This window comes from Sorex fumeus, unplaced genomic scaffold (assembly GCF_029834395.1).
Source record: "Sorex fumeus unplaced genomic scaffold, SorFum_2.1 ptg000063l, whole genome shotgun sequence".
NCBI classification, from domain to species: domain Eukaryota; kingdom Metazoa; phylum Chordata; class Mammalia; order Eulipotyphla; family Soricidae; genus Sorex; species Sorex fumeus.
The window spans coordinates 77,769,544-77,794,336 of record NW_026606120.1 but is presented as its reverse complement, the minus strand read 5'-3'; the positions used below and the strand labels follow the sequence as shown (position 1 = coordinate 77,794,336).

At 54.0% G+C, this 24,793-nt stretch overlaps 1 protein-coding gene across 1 annotated transcript; it reads right to left on the bottom strand.

Moving 5' to 3' along the window:
* DBF4B (DBF4 zinc finger B) lies at positions 1-24,545 on the bottom strand. Its single transcript, XM_056126569.1, has 14 exons — positions 24,392-24,545; positions 16,425-16,529; positions 16,023-16,085; positions 13,556-13,707; positions 8,563-8,751; positions 7,185-7,235; positions 6,650-6,713; positions 5,898-5,971; positions 5,581-5,617; positions 4,325-4,370; positions 3,460-3,576; positions 952-1,048; positions 738-862; positions 1-118 (listed from the first exon to the last, which is right to left on the bottom strand). Exons 1-14 carry the CDS (start codon positions 24,543-24,545, stop codon positions 1-3), a joined length of 1,392 nt encoding a protein of 463 aa, XP_055982544.1.
* Between the last annotated feature and the right edge of the window lie 248 nt (positions 24,546-24,793).

Sequence of the window (24,793 nt, the reverse complement as noted above, 5' to 3'; positions counted from 1 at the left end):
TCAGCTGGCTCCCGGTGTGAGGGTCTCTCCAGTGCCCACGGTCTCAGGGGGTGCCTGCAGGTGGCCTCGAGTCCACTCCTGGGGCCCCGGGGTCGACTGCTCCTCTGGTTCCTCCGTCCTGGGACAGGTAGCCCCAAGGTCAGGGGTCTGGCTGTCAGTCTCCGATCCCAGGGGGTGAGAATCCTGAGGCAGGGAGCCCGGCTGCCTGCGGGGACAGACACCCAATAGTCCCAGGACTCCACCCGGCACAGACCTGCAGGGGGCAGAGTGGCCTGGTGTCTACTCTTCAGCCCAGGAAGACCTGCTCTTGCGCTGGCTACATCCCACTTAGCCCTGCAGCGTGTGGTCGGGGCTGGCTAGGAACCAGCTCCGAGGCCATACCGGAGCGCGCCAGGCTGTGCCCTTTGGCGGCTGGAGGAAGCACCGAGCCCAGGCCGAGTGACAGAGCGAGCCCCGAGGGGGAGGGCAGGGAGAGGTGTAGCCTCAGCAACTCCGGCTGCTGGGCTCCCGGACCCCCAATCCCACGCCTGCTCTCCTGGAACCCAGGGACCCTCCCTGCTTCACCAGACCCTCGCTGGGCACAAGTGCCAAATTCTGACTCCACCGTGGCTTCACCTCCTGCTCACGGGTACCCAGGCCCAATGGGTCACAGCCCCCAGTAGAGGTCTTTTTGCCCAAATCGAGAGAAGAAATAAACCTCCCATCCTTTGGTCCTACAGAGAGGGGGCAGCGCTCACCTGGGCAGGTGGGCCTGGGTTCGGATGCCTGTGAGGCCAGGGCAGAGCTGGGCAATGATCCCGTCCACCTCTGCGTAGGACTGGGCTCCCCGGGCAAAGCGCTGGTGCTGGGCGCTCTGCAGATGCTGGGGGTGGGAGAGGCACGGGTGAGTGGCCCGGATGTGGCGTGGAAGCTCGGTTCTGTGACCCAAGCTGGGGACACGGGAACACTCACCCCGTGGAGCTCCTCGAAGGCCTGCTGGCAGCACTCGCAGTAGCCTGTCCTCCTCCGGGCGCCCGAGCCTGGGCTGGTCTCTGCATCCCGGGGCTCTCTGGGGAGAAGGGGGCGGGGTGGGGATGCCAAGCCAGCCGTGGCGCCAGCAGTCCAGGCCACACCGGGTGCAGCTGGGCCAACAGTTCCGGCCTTGACCTGCCCGCCCCACACACCACAGGCTGGCAGTGGTCAGACTCCCTGGTGGGCCCTCCCAGCTGCCTGGTGCCCTCGGCCTGACCCGCCAGCCACCGCCACCCAGCACGGCAGTCTTGCCTGCTTCCCTGTCAGCCCAGAGCCTCTCTTCCAAGGACCCCCCATCACTTCTTTTCCTTTTTATTTAGGGAGAGGTGCCTCCCAGTGCTTAAGGAGGCACAGGGGCCACTCCTGGTAACCCTCAGCCTGCCCAGCAGGTTTGGCCAGCATCTGGAGTGCCAGGGCTGGACCCGAGGTGCTCGTGAGCACTGCCCTGCTGTCATTGTCTCTCTAGCTCTCTTCCCTTTGTGGGTTTGTTTTGTTTTGTTTTGGGGGGTCACACCCAGCGATGCTCAGGGGTTATTCCTGGCTCATGCACTCAGGAATTACTCCTGGCAGTGTCCGGGGGGGACCATATGGGATGCTAGGAATCGAACCCGGGTCAGCCGAGTGCAAGGCAAACGCCCTCCCTGCTGTGCTATCGCTCCAGCCCCTCGTGGGCTTTCTTAAGCATGATACAAAACTCAGGAGAAACAAAAGTCCAGAAATCCAAGTCCATGCTGTTTTATTTCTTCTTATTCTTGTCTTGGAGTTACACCCAGCAGTGCTCAGGACTTACTCCAGGCTCTGAGATCTGGGATCACTCTTGAGCTCAGGGACCATATGGGTTTGCCAGGGAGCGAACTTGGGGTAGCTGCATGGAAGGCAAGTGGCCTAGCCTCTGTACTCTCACTCCGGCCCCTGCTCCCCCCACCATGCAGGGTCTTAAGCTGTGGGTATGATGGGAAGCATAAGAAAACCATAAAATCTAATACCGGGAGGGCCAAAGTGATAGTACAGTGGGTAGGACATTTGCCCTGCACATGGCTGACCTGGGTTCAATCCCCAGAATCCCATATGGTCCCCCAAGGACCACCAGGAGTGACTCCTGAGTCCAGAGCAGGAGTAACCCCAGAGCACTGCTGGGTGTGACCCAAAAAAAGAAAAAAGAATCTAATACCAGGGGCCCTGTGAAAGGAACTGAGATGGGCCTTAGGTGTGAGCGGGGAGCTGGCTGAGCTGGTCAGGTGAAGCCAGAGGCCCGTTCTCTGCGGGGAGAGCGATGGGGACAGGCCACCCAGAACTCCAGGTCCCCAGGGAGGCAGGCGCCTGGGTGGGGCACAGACTTCTCTTTACATCCTTTGTAGCTTGCATTTTGAGACGGAATATGATGATTCAATAATAAAAAAAAAAATGAAACGTTTCCTCCCACGCAGACCTTCTACACACACGGGAATCCTGGGCCGGCCCCCTCTGCGCCTCTCGCAGACAGCCCCTCTGACTCTCTGACTCACCTCTCGGGTGTAACCCCGCTTCTGCTGCTGAGCCCGAGTCGGGCTCGGGCCCAGCTGCCTCTCAGCCCTCCCCCGGGCCCTGGCTGCTTCGCTCCTTCCCCTGACTCCATGGCTTACGAGTTTCTGCATCCCGTGAGCTCGGCTCTAGCAGCCTGGAGCCCTCGCCCGGACCCTGCTCCTCTGCACAGTCCCTCAGATGCCCTGACATGGAGCCACAGGGTCCCAGCCATGTGCTGTGGCTGGCCCCTCAGCCCAGTGCGCAGGATTGATGTGCAGAAACTAGGCCTAGAAACATGTGCAGACGCAGCTGTGGGCTTCATCTGAGATGCTCAGTTTGCTGGGGTCTGGATACATTCCTGGGGGTCTCCTGGCAGTGCTGGAAGCCACTGAAGCCACTCTGGTGAAGCTGAGGTAGGGGAAGGGAGCCAAATATGGAGCCTCTCAGGGCTTGAGTGACGGCACAGCGGGTAGGGCATTTGCCTTGCACGCAGCCAACCCGGGTTCGATTCCCAGCATCCCATATGATACCCCAAGCACTGCCAGGAGTAATTCCTGAGTACAGAACCAGGAGTAACCCCTGAGCATCGGCAAGTGTGACCTCCTAAAATGCAAAAAAAAAAAAAAAAATCTGGAGCCTGTGTTCCAGCCCTTTGTGCCATTGGCCTGGCCTGGGAATGTGCATTCCTAAGAGGACAGACCTGTGATGGGGCCTCAGACACCAGCCTCCTGTCCTGGGGACAGAGGACGGTGTCTCAGCGGGGTGGGAGAGCACCAGCTAGGACAGATGACGTGACCTGTCTCTCTTCTCTGGGCTAAGTTCCCAGAACAGACTCTGCCTGAAGTGCGAACACCCGGTCACTCCTGAAGTGCCCCACATGGGCCCCCAGGGGAAGGACTCGGGCCCAGAGCAGCCCTGGGAAATCTGGATCCCAGAAAGACCCACCTGTCTGGGCGCGAGCCGCCTGGAGACAGCAGCGCCTCAAAGGGACTTGCCTCTTTGGGTCCCAGGAAAGAGAGCTCGGGAAAGGTTTTAAACTGATGCTGGCAAGGGCGGAAGTTCCTGCAACAGAAAACGTCCAGCTCTGACCATCGCCCATGATTCCAAGGCTGATGGTGGGGCCAGATGGTAAAGCAGCCTCTCTAGGTGGAGTTGGGAACCCGTGCTCAGGGGCAGCAAGCCCCTGGCATGAGTGGGACATTGCAGAGCAGGGGAATCGCTTCAGAGGAAACACAGCCAATGGGCCAGAGTCTCCCAGACCCTGAGCAGTTCCGGGACTCGAACCCATACCTCCTGCACGGGGCAGGTCCTTCAGCTTAGTTATCACTTGGGTCCCTCTGGGGGACGTTTGCTCCGAGGCCGACTAAAGGGTTTGGAATCACCCAAGTGGCTAACAACTCACCAGGTTCACATCAATGTGCTAGAGAGAAGGAGGAGATGGCCCCCAGGCCCAGAGGGACAAGGCCCTGCGGGGCAGGAGGGGGTAGGCCCTGCTCACCTCTCCCAGTTGCCTGCAGGGAAGGGTGTGCCCCCCCCCAGCAGGGAGCTCAGAGTCCCTGTCCACTGGGCTGGAATGAGCCTGGATGGGTGGAGGGGGCAAGTGGCACAAGGGCACGAACCTTCCATAGGCAGCGCCAACTGGGCCAGGCCACCCTCTGGGGCACCTCCTGGACCAGGGGAGAAAGTGGCTTCCAGGAATGAAGGTGAAGGGCCCCAGGGCCGATCCTGACCCCAGGTTAGGGAAGGATGGGGGGGGCGGGCCCCAAGCACTCCTTCTTCCTTGCAGGCCTGGAGGGGCAATGGTACTGACCTGCTCTCATCTTCGACCTTGAGGAAAGGCGCCTGCAGCTGGGCCACTGCAAGGAGGAGGCAGGCATTAGCCACCCGCTCGCCCCAAACAGCCTTCCACCTGGTGGGTGTCAGGCGGCAGGTGCTTCAGCTCCGCCCCACCTCTGTGGGCCTCTCAAAGCCTCAGGCCTCCCCACTCCTCCTGAGACTCCAGGGCCTGCGGGCACCCTTCAGGGAAAGTGTCCAGGAGGATCTTGGACTTTGTTTTGGTTTTTGTTGGGGGGCAAACGCTCAGGGCTTATTCCCAGCTCTGTGCCCTGGGCAGGCTTATAGGGTGCAGATCAAATGGGTCAAAAACATGTAAGTCAGGTGCCTCCCTGCCATGGTCAGGCTCTTGCCTAACCCTGGGCTTCTCTGAGGGCCTCAGAGGGGACAGAAGGAAAGGCGTTTAGAGGTCTTAGCAGAGGGCAGTAAGAAAAAAACAGCAGGAGGGAATATCTGGCGTCATGAAAAATAGGGCAGGGGGGTGCTGGGAAGACGACTTCAGACTCAATTAATCAAGAGGCTCAGCCCCTCCCACTTGCTGTCTGGGTGCCTCCCAGCTCTGGAGCAGGGGCTGAGCTTGGACCTGACAAGGGGCAGCCCCAGCGGCTCATGGCTGGCACGAGGCAGTATCAGAGCTGGGCTGAAAGCAGCTTGTCTCCTTGCGCGGCAGCGCCCCTTAATTACTTTTCGGGGGCGATTTCTCATCTTTCTAATTAACTGACAGTGATTAAAATCCATCCCCCCCCCCCAGATTTCCTTGCCTTTCGAACAGGAGAGGTACCAAGGGACTTTTCTTAGCTTCTGCGTGTGCACGAAACATATACCACTCCAAGGGCATCTTTAGGGAGAAACTTCCAGTGGGGGGACAAAGTCTTGTGTGTCCGGGAGGGAGCCTGGCGAGCTGCTTGTCAGCTTTGGGAGCCTGGCATCTCTGAGTGGCGGGCAGCTGGCAAAGAGCCCGTCCCAGCTGCCCCTGAATCCCGAGGCAGAGGAGACCGGAGCTCAGCCCGAGAAGCGTTGGTCAGCGGACCCTGAGCCAGTGTGGCCATGTGGGGCGTTGGCATGGGGGGTAGCCCTGGCCGTCCCTGGCCGCATGCCTCCCCCCCACCTGACAGCAGGGCCTGGACTCACTTCCTGCCACAGCAAAGTGAACAGCTGCCGCCGCAGAGGGAGTCCGGGGCAGCGTTTAGGGAGGGAGGGACGGTGATTAGACGAGGAGACTGCCACACTGACCTTTCCGCGTTCTAGACTCTGCGGCTGGACAGCTTCCCTACGTGGGATGGGAAAATAGGTTAAAGATGAGAGGAGCCAGGGGGGTTCGGGCGCAGAGCCCGAGGAGCCGCACGGCTGCCCGTCTGGCCCACTTTGCCGCCTGTGGCCAGCAGGGCCCCAGCGAGAGCTGAGCGGGCAACTGCCCTCGACCTCGGGAGCCCCCATGGAGTGTGCCAGGGCAGGGGCTGGGCATGCACGGGGGTACCGTACCGGGTGGAGCGTGCCAGGGGACCATCCTCACATCACTTTGAAGACCGTCCCTTGGGCGGGACACTGACCTGGCGCTTCCTCGGCCCCTGCCTTGTCCCACAGAGCGTGTTCAGGGGGAGCTGCTGCACACGCGCCATCATTTCTGTGGACAACGGTGTCCTTGCGGCCAAAGGCTTCTGGTCCTCGTCCACCCAGAGCGTCCCGGGGCGGGATTGCACCTCACCGGCCCCATCCCACCCCCAACCCCACCCCTCCCGGCCGGGCCCCAGTTCACTCCAGCCTCGCCTGCCACCTGCTGGCTCAGTGCCACCTCTGCACCTGCAGAGACCGCAGGGAGGAAACGGGAGTCAGGACTGAGTCATTTCTCAGAGAGGCCGGCACCCCCCCCACCCCCCATTAATGAGTTTCCTGCACATAGTTTTCCACCCTCCTGGTAAAGGGGGACGGTGCAGGCCCAGGGGACACCAGGGTCAGCTCCCCACGCTCCATCACAGACCCCAGGCCGGAGGACCAGGTGCTGGGGCACATTCCACTGAAGGTGGGGGTGGGCTCCTGGCCGCACTACCCAGCTCTGGGAAGATCATTTTCCTTTTTGTCTTTGGGGCACAGCTGGCTGTGTTCCAGACTTACTCCTGGTGGGACTCGGGGAATCACATTGTGCCTGGGATCAAACCGAACCCCAGGGGACAAAGGGGCACTGCAGCAAGGGCCACTGGAGAGCAGGACCATCACTCCAGCTGACTTGCTGGCACGGGGTCACTGTGCCCGGTGCTGCCCCCGCCCTCCCCATGCTGCCCTCCTGGTCATACTGTCCACATACCGTTCACATGCAGGACCCTCACTCCCCAGGCGCGGGCCTGGCTCACAAGGCTGCAGCTGCTCCCCTGGAATGAGGAAGCCCAGTGAGACCGGAACCCCCACACCCCGCCTGCTTTGCCTGAGCTGCCGGGGTCTGTTCTGGTTTTTGCAAACCTGGGGTCCTCTCCATGAGATGGGGGCCGTCGGTGGGCAGGTCACGGGGTAGAGCGTAGTGCTCCGAGAGTCCACCCTGAGTCCCAGAAACACCCGCCCCCTCCTTGGGGACCAGCCCCCTGGCCCAGCTCCCCTTCCTGTGCCCTCTTCCTCCTGATCCCACATCCTCGTGGCCTGCTCAGCGCTCCCCGTCCTCCTGGTCAGCCAGGTCTCAGGCTTCCACGGGTGGGCGATGGCAGAGGTGCAGTGCTGGGCGACCTGATGTTGGGCTGTAGCTGACCCCGACCAGCGCTCAAGCCCCTTGCGCTCTGCGTCTGCCTCTGTGCGGAGGAACCGGAGGAACCGAGGACGCAGGTGCCTCCCGCCAGCTGCTGCTGACCCACCTGGCTCCCGACGGCCTTTCTCAGCAGCTCCTTCCCTCTGCTCAGGGGTGCCTGGTGGGGATACAGGAGCAGGGCGGATGGTGTAAGGGACCCATGGGCAGAGGCACCTCCTCAGGGCTGGTGAGGTGGCCTCAGGGAGCTTCCCAAGGAGTAGGTGGGGTCCAGGTTACAGCCCTGGTAGGGGGGACCCGGGTGGGAAAGAGTCTGGGGGACGGTGACAGCCCTGTAGCCTTTCCTCCAGGAGGTTCTGCCTTCTCTGGCAACGCTCAAACGCTCGTCCTCAGAAGCGTCGACAAAGCCTGTCCCACGCCACAAGTCTTGCGCCACAAGGCCAGAACTCACAGACATCTGACTGGCAGCCCCAGTGAGGCAACAAGGACGTAGGGCCAGAGACGTCCAGGGCAAGGCGCTGGCCTGCTGCCCACTTGCACCGCCCGGTGTCACTCCGACGACCACACAGTAGGGGATGGGTCCCAGAGCTCAGCCAGCTGCGGCTGACACTCCCCCCAGGTGACAACCCTAGGGGAGAAAGTCAAGTCCTGTTCCCAGGCAGAGCTGACACCCGAACACAGGCCCTGACCCATAGCACCCAGCCCCCCCACCCGCGCAGTCTGGACTTGAGACCAACTGTCCTACCCTGAGCGGCGAGTGTGCGGCCGGCTGAGCGCTGAGACCCAGAGTAGCGCACAGTGGTCGGGCCACTTGGCTCAAAAATGAGACAAAAATGAAGCAGACGAGGGGTAGGGCGCTTCTTGCCTTGCACATAATCAACCCGGGTTTGATCCCCAACATCCCACAGGGTCCTCCCTTGAGCACCGCCAGGAGTAATCCCTTGAGCATCACTGGATGTGACCCCCCCCCCAAAACCAAAAAATAAAGCAGAGAGATGAAAACTCCCCCCAGGGTTGGGGATATGGTTCAAGCGGCAGGGCCCATACCTGGAGGAGGCGGCCCCGAGTTCAACCCCCAGCCCTGGGTGGCCCCCGAGCACCCCCGAGAAAGATGGCTATAAAGATATAGGACTGGGATCTGGCTCTGGTGGAACACAAGCATGCATGTGCGAGGCCCTAGGCTTGTTCTCCAGCATCACAGGCAAATATAAGAGGGAAGGTGAATGGAAGGAAGGGAGGGATGGAGGAAGGGAGGAGGGGAGGAGGGGAAGGGGGAGGGTAGGAGTGGAGGGGGGAGGAAGGGCAGGGAGGAGGAAGGAAGGGAGGAAGGGAGAAAGAGGAAGAGGGAGGGAGGAAGCAGAAGGGGCAGGGGGGAAGGGGAGAGAAAGGAAGGACAGGGATGAGGGAAGGAGAAAGGGAGGGAGGAGGGAGATGAGGGGGCAAAAGGCTGAGGGGCTGCTCTCCTTCCCTACCCAGAAGGTCCTTACCGAGCTGTTAGGCCTCAGGACAGGTCTGGTGGGGCTGCCTTTTGGAGGTGCCCTGGACGAGGGGGTCTCCACTCTGACCTCCCCGGGGCTGGGGCAGTTCCTGGGGCTCCCCTTGAGGCTCTCCCTCTTTGCCTCCAGGCGGCTGGACACGATGTAAGTTACCTCTTTGCTTAGAAAACCCTCAATTACCTGAAACCAGATTAAAAAAAAAAAAGGGAGCCAGATGTAGAATCATCAAAACCAACCTCACCCTTGGCTGTGAGGTTCCAGAACCATCTTTGAGAAAGTCAAACGCAGCACTGAGCCCTAGAAGACCACACTCGGGAGCAGAACGGAGCAGAACGGGCCTCACGGATGACACAGTTTGGGACTGTCCGTGATGCTCTGGGCGGCCTGCCATGCTGGGGCAGCAGTCAGGGTGCGAGGACATGCTGGCCCATCCGGTCACTGCTCATACTGTGCTGATCTCAGGACCAGGAGGGGAAAAAGGAAATGAGCAGGAGCAACAGTACAGTGGGGAGCACATTTGCTTTGCATGTGGTCAACCCGGGTACAATCCCCGGCATCCCACATGGTCCCCCAGCACTACCCGGAGTAATTGCTGAGTGCAGAGCCAGGAGTAACTTTTTTTTTTTCAGGAGTAACTTCTAAGCATTGCTGAGTGTGACCCAAAAAGCAGGGGAGGGGCCGGAGCAATAGTACGGTGGGTAGGGCATTTGCCATGCTTGTGGCCGACACAGGCTCAATCCCCAGCATCCCGTATGGTCCCCCAAGAACCGCCATGAGTAATTCCTGAGTACAGAGACAGGAGTAACCCCTGAGCATTGCTGGGTGTGGCCCAAAAAGCAAAAAGAACAGGGAAGAAAAAAAAAGGACATGAAAGGGGGTCATAATGATAGTGCAGTGGATGGGGCGCTTGTCTTGCATACAGTCGCCTTGGGTTCGATCCCTGCCATCCTATATGGTCCCAAGCACTGCAAGGAATGATCACGGAGTGTAGAGCCAGGAATAAGCCCTGAGTACTGCCGGGTGTCACCCCAAAACAAAAACAGTCAACACAACAGGTGTTTGTAACTCTAGGGTCTCCTGGGGTCTGCTCACCAGCCCGCCAGCCCTTCGTGGGAATGGAGTGGGTAGGTCTGACCTACTTCTGTGTCCCAAGAATCCAAGGAGTTTTCTGAAGTACAGAGACCCAGCTAGAGCCAGAGGAAGGAGAAACAATGTCAGTGAACAGTAGGGAGGAAGGGGGAGCAGCAAGCAGGGGGGAAGAGCAGCGAGCACGTGGGAACAGCGAGCAGGAGCACTGGAGAGCAACAGGGAGCACTGGGAGGCAGCAAGAGGGGAGTGGGCAGTACTCCTGGCAGAAGGCGAGCTGGGTTTCGGCGGGACCCACCCCTTTCATGGCTGTGGAATGCGGAACTGGGAAGAGATGCCAACACCTCAGGAGCCAGATCCGGACCCCAGAATGGCTCTGAGGGGAGTAGGAAAAGAAACCAGCACTTCAGTGAGAGAAGCTCAGGCTCCTGCATGACTTCCAAACTCTTTAAGCCCAGGAATGATAAAAACGAGAGAGAGAGAGAGAGAGAGAGAAAGAGAGAGAGAGAGAGAGTGTGTGTGCGCATGCTGGGGGTTGGGGAGTTGATAGTACAGCAGGAGGGGCTATTACTGCACACAGCTGGCCAGGTTTTGATCTCCAGTACCCCATATGGTCCCCTGAGCTCCACCAGGTGTGGCTCCAACACAAACAAAAAATGAAAAAAGAGCCAGAGTGAGAGCCCCACAGGCTGGAGCTCATGCTGTCCATGCAGGAGGCCTGGGGTCCGCTCCCAGCACCATGCTGTCCCCTGAGCACTGTCACATGCAACTTCAGAGCACTGAGCTCCCGGAACATGCTGGACGTGGCCCAAAAATCCAAAATAAAATACGATAAAAACAGGAACATTCAATTTCCTCTTCTGCTCCCTCTCCTATTTCCTAAATAAAGCTACTTATTTCAGGGCTGGAGTAATAATACAGCAGGTGGGGCATTTGCCTTGGACCTAGCCAACCCAGATGTGATCCCGGGAACCCCAAATGGTCCCCCAAGCCAGCCAGGAGTGATCCTTGAGCACAGAACCAGGAGTAAGCCCTAAGCACTGCCATTGTGGCCCAAAAAACAAAAAGATAAAACAAGCTACTTATTTCAGGACTGGAAACTCAGCTCACTGGTGAGCACACGGTGCAATCCCAGCACCTCACGGTCCCTGAGCACCACCAGCCCAGCACTGAGCCAGGAGAAGCCTTTGAGTACCTCAGGCCTGGCCCCCAAACCAAAAAGTATACAACACCCCACCCCCAAAAGGCAAAGAACTAAAAATGATGCCCAGGAGGCGGCCCAAAGGGATGGAGCATTGATGCTCTGGCTGCAGGCGCCCTGGGATGGACCCCAGTGTGTACACATTGACACATCTCACACACTCACACATTCTCACACTCACACCACATATGTTCATACATGTGCTCAAGCATGCTTACACATGCGCTCTCAAATGCTCTCACATGCACACACATGCATACACATTTTGTTTTGGGGCCATACCAGGCGTGTTCAGGGGACCGTATGGGGTACTGGAGATTGAAGTGGGCTGGCTGCGTGCAGCAAACACCCTCCCCGCTGTACTATCACCTCACTCCTGTCTTTAATGCCCATGGTTAAATGGTACGGAGTAGAGTTCGAAGGTCATAAAGGAGCCTGAACTTCTTTCACGGAAGTGCTGGTTTCTTTTCCTGCTCAACTCAGTCATTCCACAGCATGCACACACATGTGGTCACATACACACACATTCACACATGCGCTTTCATATGCACATGTGCTCACACATGTGCTTTTACATGCACATGCTCACATATGTGATTTTTACATGCACATATACACACATTCACATTCATGTGCTCACACCCAAACACTGATATTATCACACGTGATCATATATGCACTCACATGTACTCATGCACATTCACTCATGTGCTCCCACTCAAGTACTCATGTTCACACATGATGACACATGTGCTTTCACATGCTCACACATTCACCCATGCGCTCAATTGTACATGCACTCATATAGAACCACAGTGCTCACTCACACATTCTCACATGCAATCACACTTGTGCTCACATTCATAATGCACTCACACACGTACTCATACACTCAAACACATGTGCTCACATGTACTCACATGCATATTCACACACACGCTCACATGTGTTCACATGCTCACACACACAAATGAGAAACAGGAACTTGAAGAAATACGCGTAGACCAATGTTCACTGCCATGCTAGTGACAGTAGCAAGAAAGTGGAAAGCAGCCAGACGGCCGGGAACAGAAGGACAGGATCACTCAGTGTGGCCCTCTGGATGTTCTCTGGCTCCGGCTCCACAGACAAATCCTGAAAGCGCTGTTAAATGCAACAACAGACGCAGAAGGACAAACAGCAGCGAGTCCATTGATGGGCAGTGCCGAGAAAATTCAAAGACAGAAAGTGGGCCAGAGAGACAGGGCCTGACTTGCATGTGGCCGACCCTGGTCTGACCCTTGGGACTGCACATGGTCCTGAGCACTGCCTGGTGTCGCTCCTAAGCACAGAGCCAGGAATAACTCCTGAGAACTGCTAGGTGTGGTCCCCCCAACCCCAACCCCCCCCCCCCCGCAAAAAAAGACAAAGGAGATTAGAGCTAAGCACAGTGGGACAGTGGGGGAAGGGAAATGATTACGTATTGATGTAACCAATGTCAATGAAACGAGAACTCAAAACACATCACAACTCAAAAAGTAATCTTTAAAGATACACACTGAAGACAGCCAGGGAGAGCTCAAAGACCCAAGCACAGAGATGTATATGGAGCCTCAGGTGTGCCCAGCACTGTGGGGTGTGAAACCCAAGCACAGCAGCTCCTGAGCACTGGAAGTAGTCCCCAGCAAACAGAATAATAGAAATTATACTTGAAGGGGTGTGCCTTCCCTCTGAGTATGACAAAAACAAGTGTGAGAGGGTGGGGAGAAGGTAGTACCCATCTTAGACAATGCAGGAGACGGAGGAATGGCCCCGAATTGTTTGTCCGTCTGTCCATCTGTCTGTCTAGGAGAACACTCTCCTCTGCTCCTCGCAGCCCGATGTGGAATTGGTTTCCATCCTCTCAGCTCTGTCTGAGAGTACAAGCCTCAGGAAACCTCAGAGCTCTCCTTTCCGGGACCACAGCGTCCATCATCCCAAAGCCATGCCGAGGGCATAGCCAGACAAAACCCCAAGGTTGCTTCTCAGACTCCGAGGAGCCCAGCAGCCACCCCGCTGCTGCATCAACGACTGCTAGATGCACGAGGGAGGTCTCCAGCCCTCCCACCCCACCCGTCCAAGGCAGACACAAGTGTGAGTCCTGAGGAAACAGCCACATATATGTATTTTTTTCTTTTTGGGTCATACCGGTGATGCTCAGGGGTTACTCCTGGCTCTGTACTCAGGACTTATTCCTGGAGATGCTCGGGGAGACCATATGGGATGCCGGGGATTGAACCCGAGTTGGCCAGTGAACGCACTATCCACTGTCTGACTGTGGGGAAAAAATCACTTAAAACTGTTTTCAGTGGGGGCTAGAGCTATAGTACAGTGGGTAGGGCATTTGCCTTGCATGTGGCCGACCCAGGTTCAATTTCCAGCATCCCATATGGTCCCCTGAGCACTGCCAGGAGTAATTCCTGAATGCAAAGCCAGAAGTAACCCCTGTGCATCACCAGGTGTGATCCAAAAAGAAAAAAAAAACACTGCTTTCAGAAATGAATTTTTTGTTTTTGCTTATTTGGGGGCCACAACCAGCAGTGCTCATGGCTTACTCTTGGGAACCATATGGGACGCTGGAGATCAATCCTGAGTCCACTGGGAATATGTGGACATCAGAGACAGACCCCAATCCAGCTCCTGTCCTACAATGCAGGGCAGTAGATGCAGATTACATACCCCTCCCAGCTGCTGGATGGTCCCCGTCAAAAACTGGAGAGTGTCACCAGCAGGAAGGTCCAAGTAAAAGGACTTTCCTGAGAAGGGCTGCTTCCCTGGAGCTCCACTTCTCTGGCATTTTCCCCAGCAACCGGCAGCTCCTACTTGAGCACCTAGAAAATTACAAAGCGGAACAGAATGAAAAGCTGCAGGTCAGAGATTTGCAAAAATGAAGCATCTCCCAGTACCAACCTATGCCTTGAGACCCTGGCGGAGAAGGTGCTCTGTCCTCAGCGGTGGAACCTGCCACCAGGAACCCTCCACAGACATGGGAGGGAATGCGCGACAGGGCAGAAAGCCAGTCTGACAGTTTCTCAAAATGCTGACTGCAGTCAAAGTACAACTGGGAAAATCATACAAAAAGATATGTATCTGGATAAAAACGAGTACAAGAGGAACAGGAGAAGTAGAACAGCAGGCAGGGTGCTTGCCTTGCACACAGCTGATCCGGGTTTGATCCTCGGCACCCCATATGGTCCCCGCCTGAACCCTGCCAGAAGTGATCCCTCGGCACAGAGCCAGGAGTATGTCCTGAGCATTGCCAGACATAACGGCACACAAACAAAACTGTGTACAAAAACGTTCAAAGGGCTTGCTCTTCAAGCCTGTGTTCTCCCTTGAACCAGAGGAAATGGGGTTTATTAGAAAGAGAGCACTCCAGGACGAATCTCACAAGCCTCTAGAGGGTAATGAAGACCAGGCCAGTCCGTTTTAGGGTGTGTTTCTAGTGAAGTAAAGGAGGCATGGGGGGAGGGTAGATCAGCTAGTGCCAAGGCCAGGTACTTAGTCTTGTTAGTCTTTTGTTGCCTGTTCCAGGGATTCAGAAGATGAGGAATCCCTGGGGCACAGCAGTTTTACCAACTGCATATGTAAGTTTCCTCCAGCAACAAAGTATCCTCCAGGCCCACCCAATAGCTCAAGGGGCTAGATCTTTCCAAGGCAAGCACTCTGTACTATTGCTCTGGGCCTCACTGAATTGTTACTTTACTTCTTATTTCCACTCAGGAGAAGCCAGCCTTCTCTCTCCAACTTGCACTACTCCCTTTCTCTCTCCTCAAATGTTTCTAAATAAGTTTCAATAAAAACTTTTTTGTTTGTTTCTGGGTCACACCTGGTAATGCTCAGAGTTACACCTGAATCTGCACTTAGGAATTACTCCTGGCAGTGCTTGGGGGGCCATATGGATACTCCACAACCTGGGTTGGCCCTGTTGGCCATGCGCAGTATTGCTCCGACCCCTCAATAAAAATGTTCTTACTTTATTTTATTTTTGCTTTTTGGGTCACACCCAGCAATGCACAGGAGTTACTCCTGGTTCATGCACTCAGGAATTACTCCTGGCGGTGCTTGGGGGACTGTATGGGATGCTGGGAATCGAACCCAGGTCAGCTGCGTGCAAGGCAAAAGCCCTACCCGCTGTGCTATCTCTCCAGCCCCAAAACGTTCTTACTTTAAAACGAAACAAAAAGAGGGGCCTGAAGGATAGTACAGCCGTTAAGATACTTCCCTTGCACCCCAACCAGATTTGATTCCTGGTATCCCATTGGTTCCTGGAGCTTGACAGAAGTAACCCCTGAGTACTGATGAGTAATAACCCCCCCCCCCCAAATGTTCACAGAAGCATGATTCACTTGAGCGAAAAGTGGAAACAGAGGCTGGAGAGAGTGCCATGAAGAGCACCCTGGGGGAAGGGAAAAGATTACCTATTGGTGTGACAGATGCAAATGAACAGAATACTCAAAAATGGTTAAAATGACATCTTTTATATTATCACAGCTCGAAAAATAATTATTCAAGCTATAGCCTGAAGGGAGTTGGAGGGAGCTCAAAGACCTGCACATGGGGCCTGCGGTACCATGCTCCTGTTCCACCACCCTGCGTGGCAAGGGAGCACCAGCCCCTGAAATTCACACCAGGTTCCTGTCTAATCAGTTACAATGACCTCTGGCAGCTGACAACCAGGAAACCACATATTTCCAATCATCAATCCACCACCTCCCTCTTGTGAATAAAAACATAAGTAGAAGGATGACCAGACATTGGAAGAAAGCCCTCTCACCTGCAATCAGGTTAACAAAGAGGGGAAGGTGGGGGAGGAGTCACCAAAACTAAGGCAAATGGAACAAAAACAAGCCCTCAAACCACCACCCAAATTAGAGAAAACAGACAATGCAGGATCAGAAGGAAACAAAACGCTGCCATCTCCCCAAACGGTACCGGCATCTCGGTCGTAACGTTTCGGATGGAGCAGCAGTGGCTCTGACCTTGCACCCCCAGTTTGTTTCAGCTTTGGGATCACGGCCCAGCAGTGCTCAGTAGTCATCCCCAACGCGGCTCGGGGTAGGGGTGGGGGTGCCGGAGGTCCGCCTGCAAAGCGCTCCTGCGAACTCGGCCCCACGCTCCCGCTTCCAGTCCATGAATCACCTACCTGCGTGCGGGGCCGGGAGCCGACGCTCGGCCATCCAACTCTCTGCCTCGGACCGCGCGTCGCCTGGGAAAAGGACAAAACGTCAACTGCACCAAGTCGGCAGCTTCCGATCCTCCATCCCCTGCATCCCGCACGGTCCCTGGCGGCTCCGGGGTCAGCGAGCCCGTCCCAGGACCGCGCGCCTTTCGGCACCCCGGCCCGGCCCTCCTGTCCCCGCTCCCGCCACCCCGGCCCGGTGCCCCTGTCCCCGCTCCGACCGGCTTCCGCCACCGCAGCGGCGCCCCCGCACCCCGCGCCCCTGCGCCCCGCGCCCCGCGCTCCGCGCTGACGGCCACCGCTCCCGAGCCCGACCCCGAGCCCGCCCGGCCGCCGCAGTCTCCCGCACCCGCCGGCCCCCCGCACCTGCCTGAACTCCGTTCTCCTTCTCACGATCTCCGCCTCGCTCGGGCTCTTTCCCGATCCCCCGACTCCCGCAGCGGTGCCGCGACCGCAGCTCCGCTCTCGGCTCTCACGCGCCGGGATACGGTTTCAATTTCCTGAAGGCTCCACCTCCCGAAATAAAGCCGTTGCTGCGAGACCACCGTACGGTGGTCTTAGGGGGACATTTTTGACCCCTTCGTCTTCCGTTTCGCGTTCACTCCTGCCTGTTTTGTTTTGTTTTCTTTTTTTTCTTTCTTTTTTTTTTTTTTGCCGCAAAAGTTTTCCAGGAGAGTTGTTTCAGTTCCCCACTTCAGTCTTTACTTCATTTAATTACATTGAATCCCCGCCTCTACATTAGTTTTACTTATTGCGGGTTAATGCAGCAGGTAAGGCACTTGCCTGGCACGCGGCTCACCAGGATTCCATCCCAGGCATCCCATATGGTCCCCCAAGCACCCCCCGCGGAGTAATTTCTGAGTGCAGAGCCAGGAGTGACTGTTGAGCTTTTCTGGTCTAGATGTAACCCAAAAACTAAGCTAAACTAAAATAGAATTTTAAAAAAAGTAGTTCTAGGGACTGGGGCGATAGCACAGTGGGTAGGGTGTTTGCCTTGCACGCAGCCAACCCGGGTTCGATTCCCAGCATCCCACATGGTCCCCTGAGCATCGCCAGGGATAATTCCTTAGTGTAAAGCCAGGAGTAACCCCTGTGCATCGCCAGCTGTGACCCAAAAAGCAAAAAAAAAAAAAAAAAAAAAAAAGTAGTTCTACTTGTCTACTTGTACTGGGGACCAGACCTACCTACCAAGGCAAACAGCAAGTAGGGTGTTTGACATGCATGTTGTCCACCTAGGTTCGATCCCCGGTACCCCATATGTTAGTCCCCCAAATACTGCTAGGGTGATCCTTGAACAGAGAGCCAAGGATAAGTCCTGAGCACCACTAGGTGTGAACCCAAAACAAAGTTGTACTTGTTTAGGTCAACTATACCCAAGTCCCCACAACCTCTGGTTTCTTCACTGTCCTTGTATCCTGTTCTTAAAGTAAAAGTAAATCCTGTTCTTAAAATAAGAAAACAGACTTCCCTCTTCAAACATTTCTCTTTGCTTTCATTCGTATCTGCTTTCACCTTGCTTCAGTAACCCTCCAGTTGCCTTTGCTAGATCCGAGGCTGATTCACTTCCAAATATTTGAAATGATGTGGTTTCTCCCAGGCCCTCTTCTCTTCCTTATTCACTCTCTTCCTAGAAAGTCTCTTTCAGGGGCAGAAGTGATAGCACAGTGGGTAGGACATTTACCTTGCACATGGCCGACTTGGGTTCGATTCCTGGCATCCCATAAGTTCCCCTGAGCACCGCCAGGACTAATTCCTGAGTGCAGAGCCAGGAGTAACCCCTGTGCATCAACAGTTGTGACCCAAAAAGAAAAAAAAAGTCTCAACTCCATGGCTTCAAAATCCAGCTCTATGCTAATGCCTGCAGTTTCTATCTTTGTTTGGGTCACACCTGGCAGTGCTCAGGGGTTACTTCTGGCTCTGCACTCAAGAATCAGTTCTCCAGGGACCATATGTAATGCCAGGGATGAAACCAGGGTTGGCTGCGTGCAAGGAAAGCGCCCTACCTGCTTACTATCTCTAAGGCCCCAGGTTTATTTCCTTATTAGCACCTTCCACTAATAGAAATGATCTAATTCATCTATCTGTTATCTCTGTCTCATCCCCAAGAATGAAGATCTATAAGAAAAACCTTGGGGCAGAGAGATAGTATAGGAGTTAAGGTATACACAATTGATCCCTGTTCTATCCCCTGAACACCTACTGGGTATGCCTTCCAACTGCCTCCCAAGAAAAGAAGTGAGAATGAGAACCTTCTCTCTTTCACTCATTTATAGTAAAGAGCACAGTAGGTAACTGATATTTTCGGAATGAACAAATCTCTCAGACCGATAGCATTTTTAATTTATAAAATGAAGATATTATCTACAAGGCAGTGAAGTATTAAAGATGTATTCAACACAAAGTGACCAGAAAAAGGTAGTTTTTGCTACTTTGGTGAAAACTTTTTTTAAATCATAGTCATTGTGTTTTTGTAATTTTTCTAGATTTATGAGGGAAAGTGCTTAGAATTTAAAAATTTCCGGTCATTTCAGGGCTCAGAATACAGAGGGTAAGGCACCTGCCTTTACAGGGTTAACATGGGTTCGATCCCTGGCACCTTAATATAGTTCTCTGAATCCTGCCAGAAATGAGTTCTGAGCACAGAATCAGGAGTAACTCCTGAGTTCTGTCAGGTGCGGTCCAAAAACCAGAAAGGGGGGAGAAAAGGGGGCATTTCAGTTCACCTCACTGAAACAGAAGCTGATTTTCCACAATAAACTAATTCAGATGCAGAAAAAAAAAGCTACTTATTTGAAAATGGGTAAAGGAAGAATCATAAAAGTGGCAGCAGAAAGAGCATTCAAATGTGCTGAATTTCACTCAAAGTCAGAGAAATGCAAATGAAATCTACCCCCTAAATGCCACCTTTCACTTAGCAAACTGGCAAAGATTAATTTTTCTAGATTGTGCCAAATTGCCTTACAGAGGAGTTGTACTAGCCTCCTAGGTAAGGCAATTTGGCCCTAACTGCCAGATTACAAATGTACATATCTGATCAGCAGCGATTCCCTTTCTAGGAGTTAGTCTACAAATACACTCACTCAAGGGCTGGAGTGATAGCACAGGAGGTAGGGTGTTTCCCTTGCACGTGGCTGGCTCGGGTTCAATTCCCAGCATATGGGTACCCCAAGCACTGCCAGGAGTAATTCCCGAGAGCAAGAGCCAGGAGTAACCCCTGTGCAATGTCGGGTGTGACAAAAAAAAGAATAAATACACTCACTCAAATGCACCCGGGCCTATGTAATAAAGGCATCTCCTATAGTGCTGTTCGCACTGGCATTAAGATGCGATCAAAATCTCAACCAGCAGCAGGGAACTGTTACAATAAATGATAGTAAAACTGCTCAACACTATGAGGTTATAAAAAGCAAAGAGATCTTCACATTGAAATATATTATATATACATACATATAATTTTTTTGTGCTGGCCTCCAGCTCAGACCTCACAGAGGCAAGCTCTGAAGTCTAATCCTAGCCCTGCTATATGTATTTTAGTTTCTATTTATTTTGGGGTCACCCCCAGCTCTGTGCTGGAAGGTGACCACCAGTGTGCTTGGGGGAATGATGTAGTGCTCAGGGAACCATGCACTGCCAGGGACCAAGCCTGGTGGGCTGCATGCAAACCAAGCACTTTAATCCCCACACTGTTTCTCCAGCCCAGAAATGTTTTTATCAGAAAAAACTTACCTGGGGACTTGAACAACAGTACAGAGGGTAAGGCACTTGCCAAGCATGCGGCTGACCCATGTTCAATCCCCGGCATCCCAAATAGTCCAGAACCCAACAGGAATGATCCCTGGATGCACAGCCAGGATAAGCCCTCAGCACTGCCAAGAATGGCCCAAAAACCAAAATAGAAAAAGAAAAATGTGTCAGAGAAATACCTATGAAATAATGGCACAGGAAGGCTGACAGATAATCAATAGATATATTTACTTCACAAAATATGAGTCCTTACAATGATCAAAATGCATTAAAACTATTAATGAGTCCCTGAGCTTCACTGTATGTAGCCTCCAAAGCGAAATCCCCCCAAAAACTAGTGATATAAGGGAATGGAAAAGATCTGCCTTCTATCAATATGGGCACATATTTTAAATCTTAATTTTTTAATTAAGTTTTTGTTTTATAGGCCAGTGGTAGTGCTCAGGGCTTACTCCTGGCTCTGCGCTCAGGTGACCATATGGGATGCTGGGAATAGAACTGGTTGGCTGCATGCAAAGCAAGCACCCTACTAGCTGTAGTATTGCTCTAACCCCTTTAAAAAACCTCTTAGAGAACCCCCTCCCCCCACCACTGCAGAATTAAAAATCCAATATGCAAAATAATGTGAAACATTGTTTGTGACTACAGGTGACTTTGGATACAAGTGTCAAAATATGTATTGCAAATGTAGTGTTTCCTTTGAGTCTTAGGTGAGGTACTGAAAGGGGGCAAGCGCTGTAGTACAGGATAAAGCACTTGACTTGCATTCTGCTGAGTAAAGGATGGCATTAGCATCCCTGCCAGAAGCACTCACCAGGATGGCCCTGCTTGTTCCCAGCACAAGGCCCAAGCAGCACCACGCCCTCTGGGCGTGGACTCTAGGGCCCCTGAGCAATGCTGGGGAAAACAACCTTCTCCCCATGCACCACCACCACCAAAAGCAGGAAGGAAAAATGATGACCCCACATTCTGGGGTGGCAGTTACCTGCGGGGAAGGATATTAAAAAAATGAGATTGGAGAAAGGACTTCAGGCAGGCTTTATTTCTTAAAGGGAAAAAAGCAAGGTAAACAAGTATAACAAATAATTCACCATATTTTGTGTGTGTGTGTGTGGGGGGGGTGGCGCACACCTGGTAGCACTCAGGGTTTACTTCTGGCTCAGGGCTTACTCCTGATGAGGCCAAGGGAGCTCAGGGTGGTGCTGGAATTGAACCTGGGTAGGCCACGTGCAAGGCGAGTGCCCTAAGGATTTTACCATCTCCCCCCCTCCCCAGCATTTCAAACAAGTTAAGATTTCCTGAGTTCTCTGCCTCAGCCAGCCACCTCAGGTGTCTTTTCCCAGCTATTTTAGGCTTGTAGAAGGAAGATGAGTGTATGTTTACTAAAGGGCACAAACATTATGTATTGTTCTGAGTCTTGCTTTTTCCTTAACAATGTATCTTGAGTCTTGTTACATTTTAGTACAGGAAGAGCTTTTTCCATTTCAGAGGCTCCAGGATACTTTCCTTGTGCTTTTTCTGGGTCAGCAGTCTTGTTTGTGTAGCCTCTTTCTGTCCATTTTTGTTGTCTGGGGCCACACTCAGCTCTTGCTCAGGGATCACTCCTGGTAGGGCTAAGGGAACCATATGTGATGACAGGGATCAAACCAAGTGGCTATGTACAAGGCAAGCACCCTGCCCTCTGTACTATCTCTCCACCCTCTTTCTTATGACAATAAGCATCATTGAAGAGCAATGCAAATCTGTCACTCTTCATATATGTATGGACCAATATAACTTCCCAGAAGTAAAGTTTGTAGTGATTTAATTTCTGCTCCAGCGTTCCAAACTGCTGTCATCCAGCCACAGACCAGCAGTGCGTTGTCAAACCTCAGGAGGTTTTGTGTCTGGGGTAAGTAATTTGTTGAAACTATAATCATGGTGGTATAGCTTTATTGAGTAAAGGCTGTTTTATTTTTCTGTAAAATTTTGGCCATTTGTCCAGTAGGTAATTCTTTGAGCAATGAACTTTTTTTTTTTTTTTTTGCTTTTGGGTCACACCAGAAATGCACAATGGTTACTCCTGGCTCTGCACTCAAGAATTACTCCTGGGGGACCATATGGGATGCTGGGAATTGAACCTGGGTTGGCCATGTGCAAAGAAAATGCCCTACCCGCTGTGCTATCGCTCCAGCCCCAAGAAATGAACTTTTTGATAAAAAAAAGATGAGGCCTTTTTGGTTTAATTCAAGGGTTTTTTGGGGGGTACCCCATGATGCTCAGGGGTTATTCCCGGCTCTGCACTCAGAAATTACTCCTGGCAGTGCTTGGGGGACCACATGGGATGTCAGGGATTGAACCCGCATTGGCCACATGCAAGGCAAGGGCCCTACCTGCTGTACTATCTTTTCCAGGCCCTTTAATTCAAGGTCTGGAGTCCTCAGTTTAGTGATAAGTCTATTAAGCCTTCAAAAACTTTTGTTTGATCTTCAAGCCTGTATCTCGCTAGCTTCTCTGTTTCTTTGCCTGGAGAGTCCTGTTGCTCTCTTCAACACATTTCCTTTCTTTCTGTCCCACATATATATTTTTAAAAGGGCTTTATAAAAATGTTTTAAAATTTTAAAAAAAGGGCTGTATATTTTTATTTATTTTTAGGTTTTTTTTGGTCACACACGGTTCAAGGGTTTTTTTTGGGGGGGGCACCCCATGATGCTCAGGGGTTACTCCTGGCTCTGAACCCAGGTATTACTCCTGAAGGTGCTCGGGGAACCATACGGGATACCTGAGGACCAAACACAGGTTAGCCTCATGCAAGGCAAATGCCCTACTCGCTGTGACCCCTCTCCCACATCTTCTAATAACTACCATGCTTCACACACACACACACACACACACACACACACACACACACACACTAAAAAACCTTTGTGTGTGGGGGGGGTGCAGAGAGATAGTACAGCAAGCAAAGGGTTCTTGCCTTGCACAAGTCAGACCCAGGTTCCATCCCTGGCCCCTGGCATCCATACTGTCACCTGAGCCCTGTCAGGAATAATCCCTAAGCACAGAATCTGGGGTAAACCAGAGCATTGGTGAATCTGGCCTTAAGGCAAAAGTACAAGCAAACAAAAACCCCAACAAAACAAAAATTCTTCGTTGGTCCCAGTGTAATTTCCAGATCTTGGCATTGTTATGTAAAATGGGGACATTGAGGAAAACTAGGGGAGGGGCACAGGGCTTGGCCGGGCTTTTCCTCAAACTTCCTGATAAACAAGTAAAAAAAGAGGGGCGGGAGAGATAGTGGGTAGGGTGCTTGCTTGGCACAAAGTCGACCAGGGTTTGATCCTGGCACCCCATATGCCCCCGCCCTACCCCAAGGTGCACTAAGCGTGATCCCTGAGTCTTAGAGCCAGGGGTAAGCCACCACCTCAAAATAAGAAAACCACATTTCTGACTGGGGGCAATCCACGCTGATGTTAACTGTCTTCCCTGAGCCTAGGTGTACCCCTAAGTCCTTGCCTGTCTCCTGATTGCCCCCGTTGACGAGCCAGTTCCTGGCTTACAGAGCACATGTCAGTCCCTGGTTAAGTCTTGGGGTGCTGATTCTAGCGCAGACCCTAGCAATGCTCCCCCACAGGGCTAAAACTCTACCTCGACTGAGCTACACTGCATCTGGCTGGTTCATTACCGTCCACGCCCCCAAGCCAGCGTAAGGTCTGACCGCGAGCCACACTAGAGCATCCCCAGACGACCCTTCAGACTTCCCTGCCTGCAACTGACTCGGTGTCCCCGTTCTCTCCAGCCTGACTTCAGCGCCGTTTCATACCTCAAAAAGTGAAGCCTCGGGGCTGGAGCGATAGCAAAGCCGGTTGGCCGTTTGCCCTGCACACGGCCGACCCGGGTTCGATCCCCAATCCCCGGCATCCCATATGGTCTCCCGAGCACTGCCAGGAGTGATTCCTGAGTGCAGAGCCAGGAATAACTTACCCCTGAGCATCGCTGGGTGTGACCCATAAAGTCAAAAAAAGAAAAAAAAAAAAGGTGAGGCCTCATGCCCACTAGGAAGTCTTTCTGGCTTCCTCCATGTCTACAGCCGCCAGCCCCAGGCCACGAGAATCTGTTCTCCTCGGCTCTGCCAGACAGACCGTGGACCTACCTTCTGATCACACCCCCTGACTTTGGGGCCCTGATGGGCAGGCATGCGGGGGCGGGGGGAGCGTGAAGGACGGGGGGGGGGGGAGTGGAAGGGTCGGCTACCGCTGTGTGTTCGGGCCCGAGCCCCGGATGGAGGCGTCAGTCTGGGACCTGAGCTCACCCGGGGTCCGAGTAACCCAGTTCAGTGCAGAGCGGCTGGTGTGCAGAAACCCCCAGGCGCTGGCCGCTGTGCGGTAGAGACCTTACCGTTCTTTCCGAAACAGCCCGGGTTTCCTAATCTTTGATCTGTGCACAACAAAGGCAGTGCAAAGGATCAAAGGGACGGAGGCGGGAGCCCGCTCTAGCCCTCCCTCACCTTCCCCCCCTCCCCCCACCCCGCAAGCTGCAGCCAAGGGACGCCGTTAGAGACCAGCCCTAAGCGAAGGTAGCCGCTGGCGAGGCAGCAGGGGCCGGTTCACCTGCTAACACCTGCCGCGTCCACGCGCTGAGGACCAGCTGCAGCAGCCCGCCCGGGCCCTGGCGAGGAGGCGGCGCGTCCGGACAGAGGTTGCAGGGGACCAAGGATGCATCTCCCGAACTGGGTTTTGGAGGGCGGTGGGGGAAGGGAGACATGTGGTAAGGCGTCGAGAGTGACGCCGGGAACGCAGGTGTCGGCCGGGTGTCGCCGCGAGCGCCGCCGAAGAGGCTGAGCTTCGGCCGTTCGTGAGTCGCGCGACCCTGGCTGAGTCACCGGACCTCTCTGAACTTCCCCAACCGTAAAAACTCGTCGGTTAGGAATCCTCGCCGGCCTGGGGTCTCGGGCCCGAGCCTCGGCCGAGGAGAGCCGTGCTGGGAAGTGCGGGGCTTCGAGGGAAACAAAC

Excerpts from the sequence above, each read along its gene's own strand:
- DBF4B (XM_056126569.1), bottom strand. The coding sequence starts at position 24,545 with ATGTCTCCCTTCCCCCACCGCCCTCCAAAACCCAGTTCGGGAGATGCA. Across the intron at positions 5,972-6,649 it reads GAGGGTCCTGCATGTGAACG|AAATGATGGCGCGTGTGCAG; the intron begins GTATGTGGACAG and ends CGTTGTCCACAG. Across the intron at positions 5,618-5,897 it reads AGGGGCCGAGGAAGCGCCAG|GGAAGCTGTCCAGCCGCAGA; the intron begins GTCAGTGTCCCG and ends CATCCCACGTAG.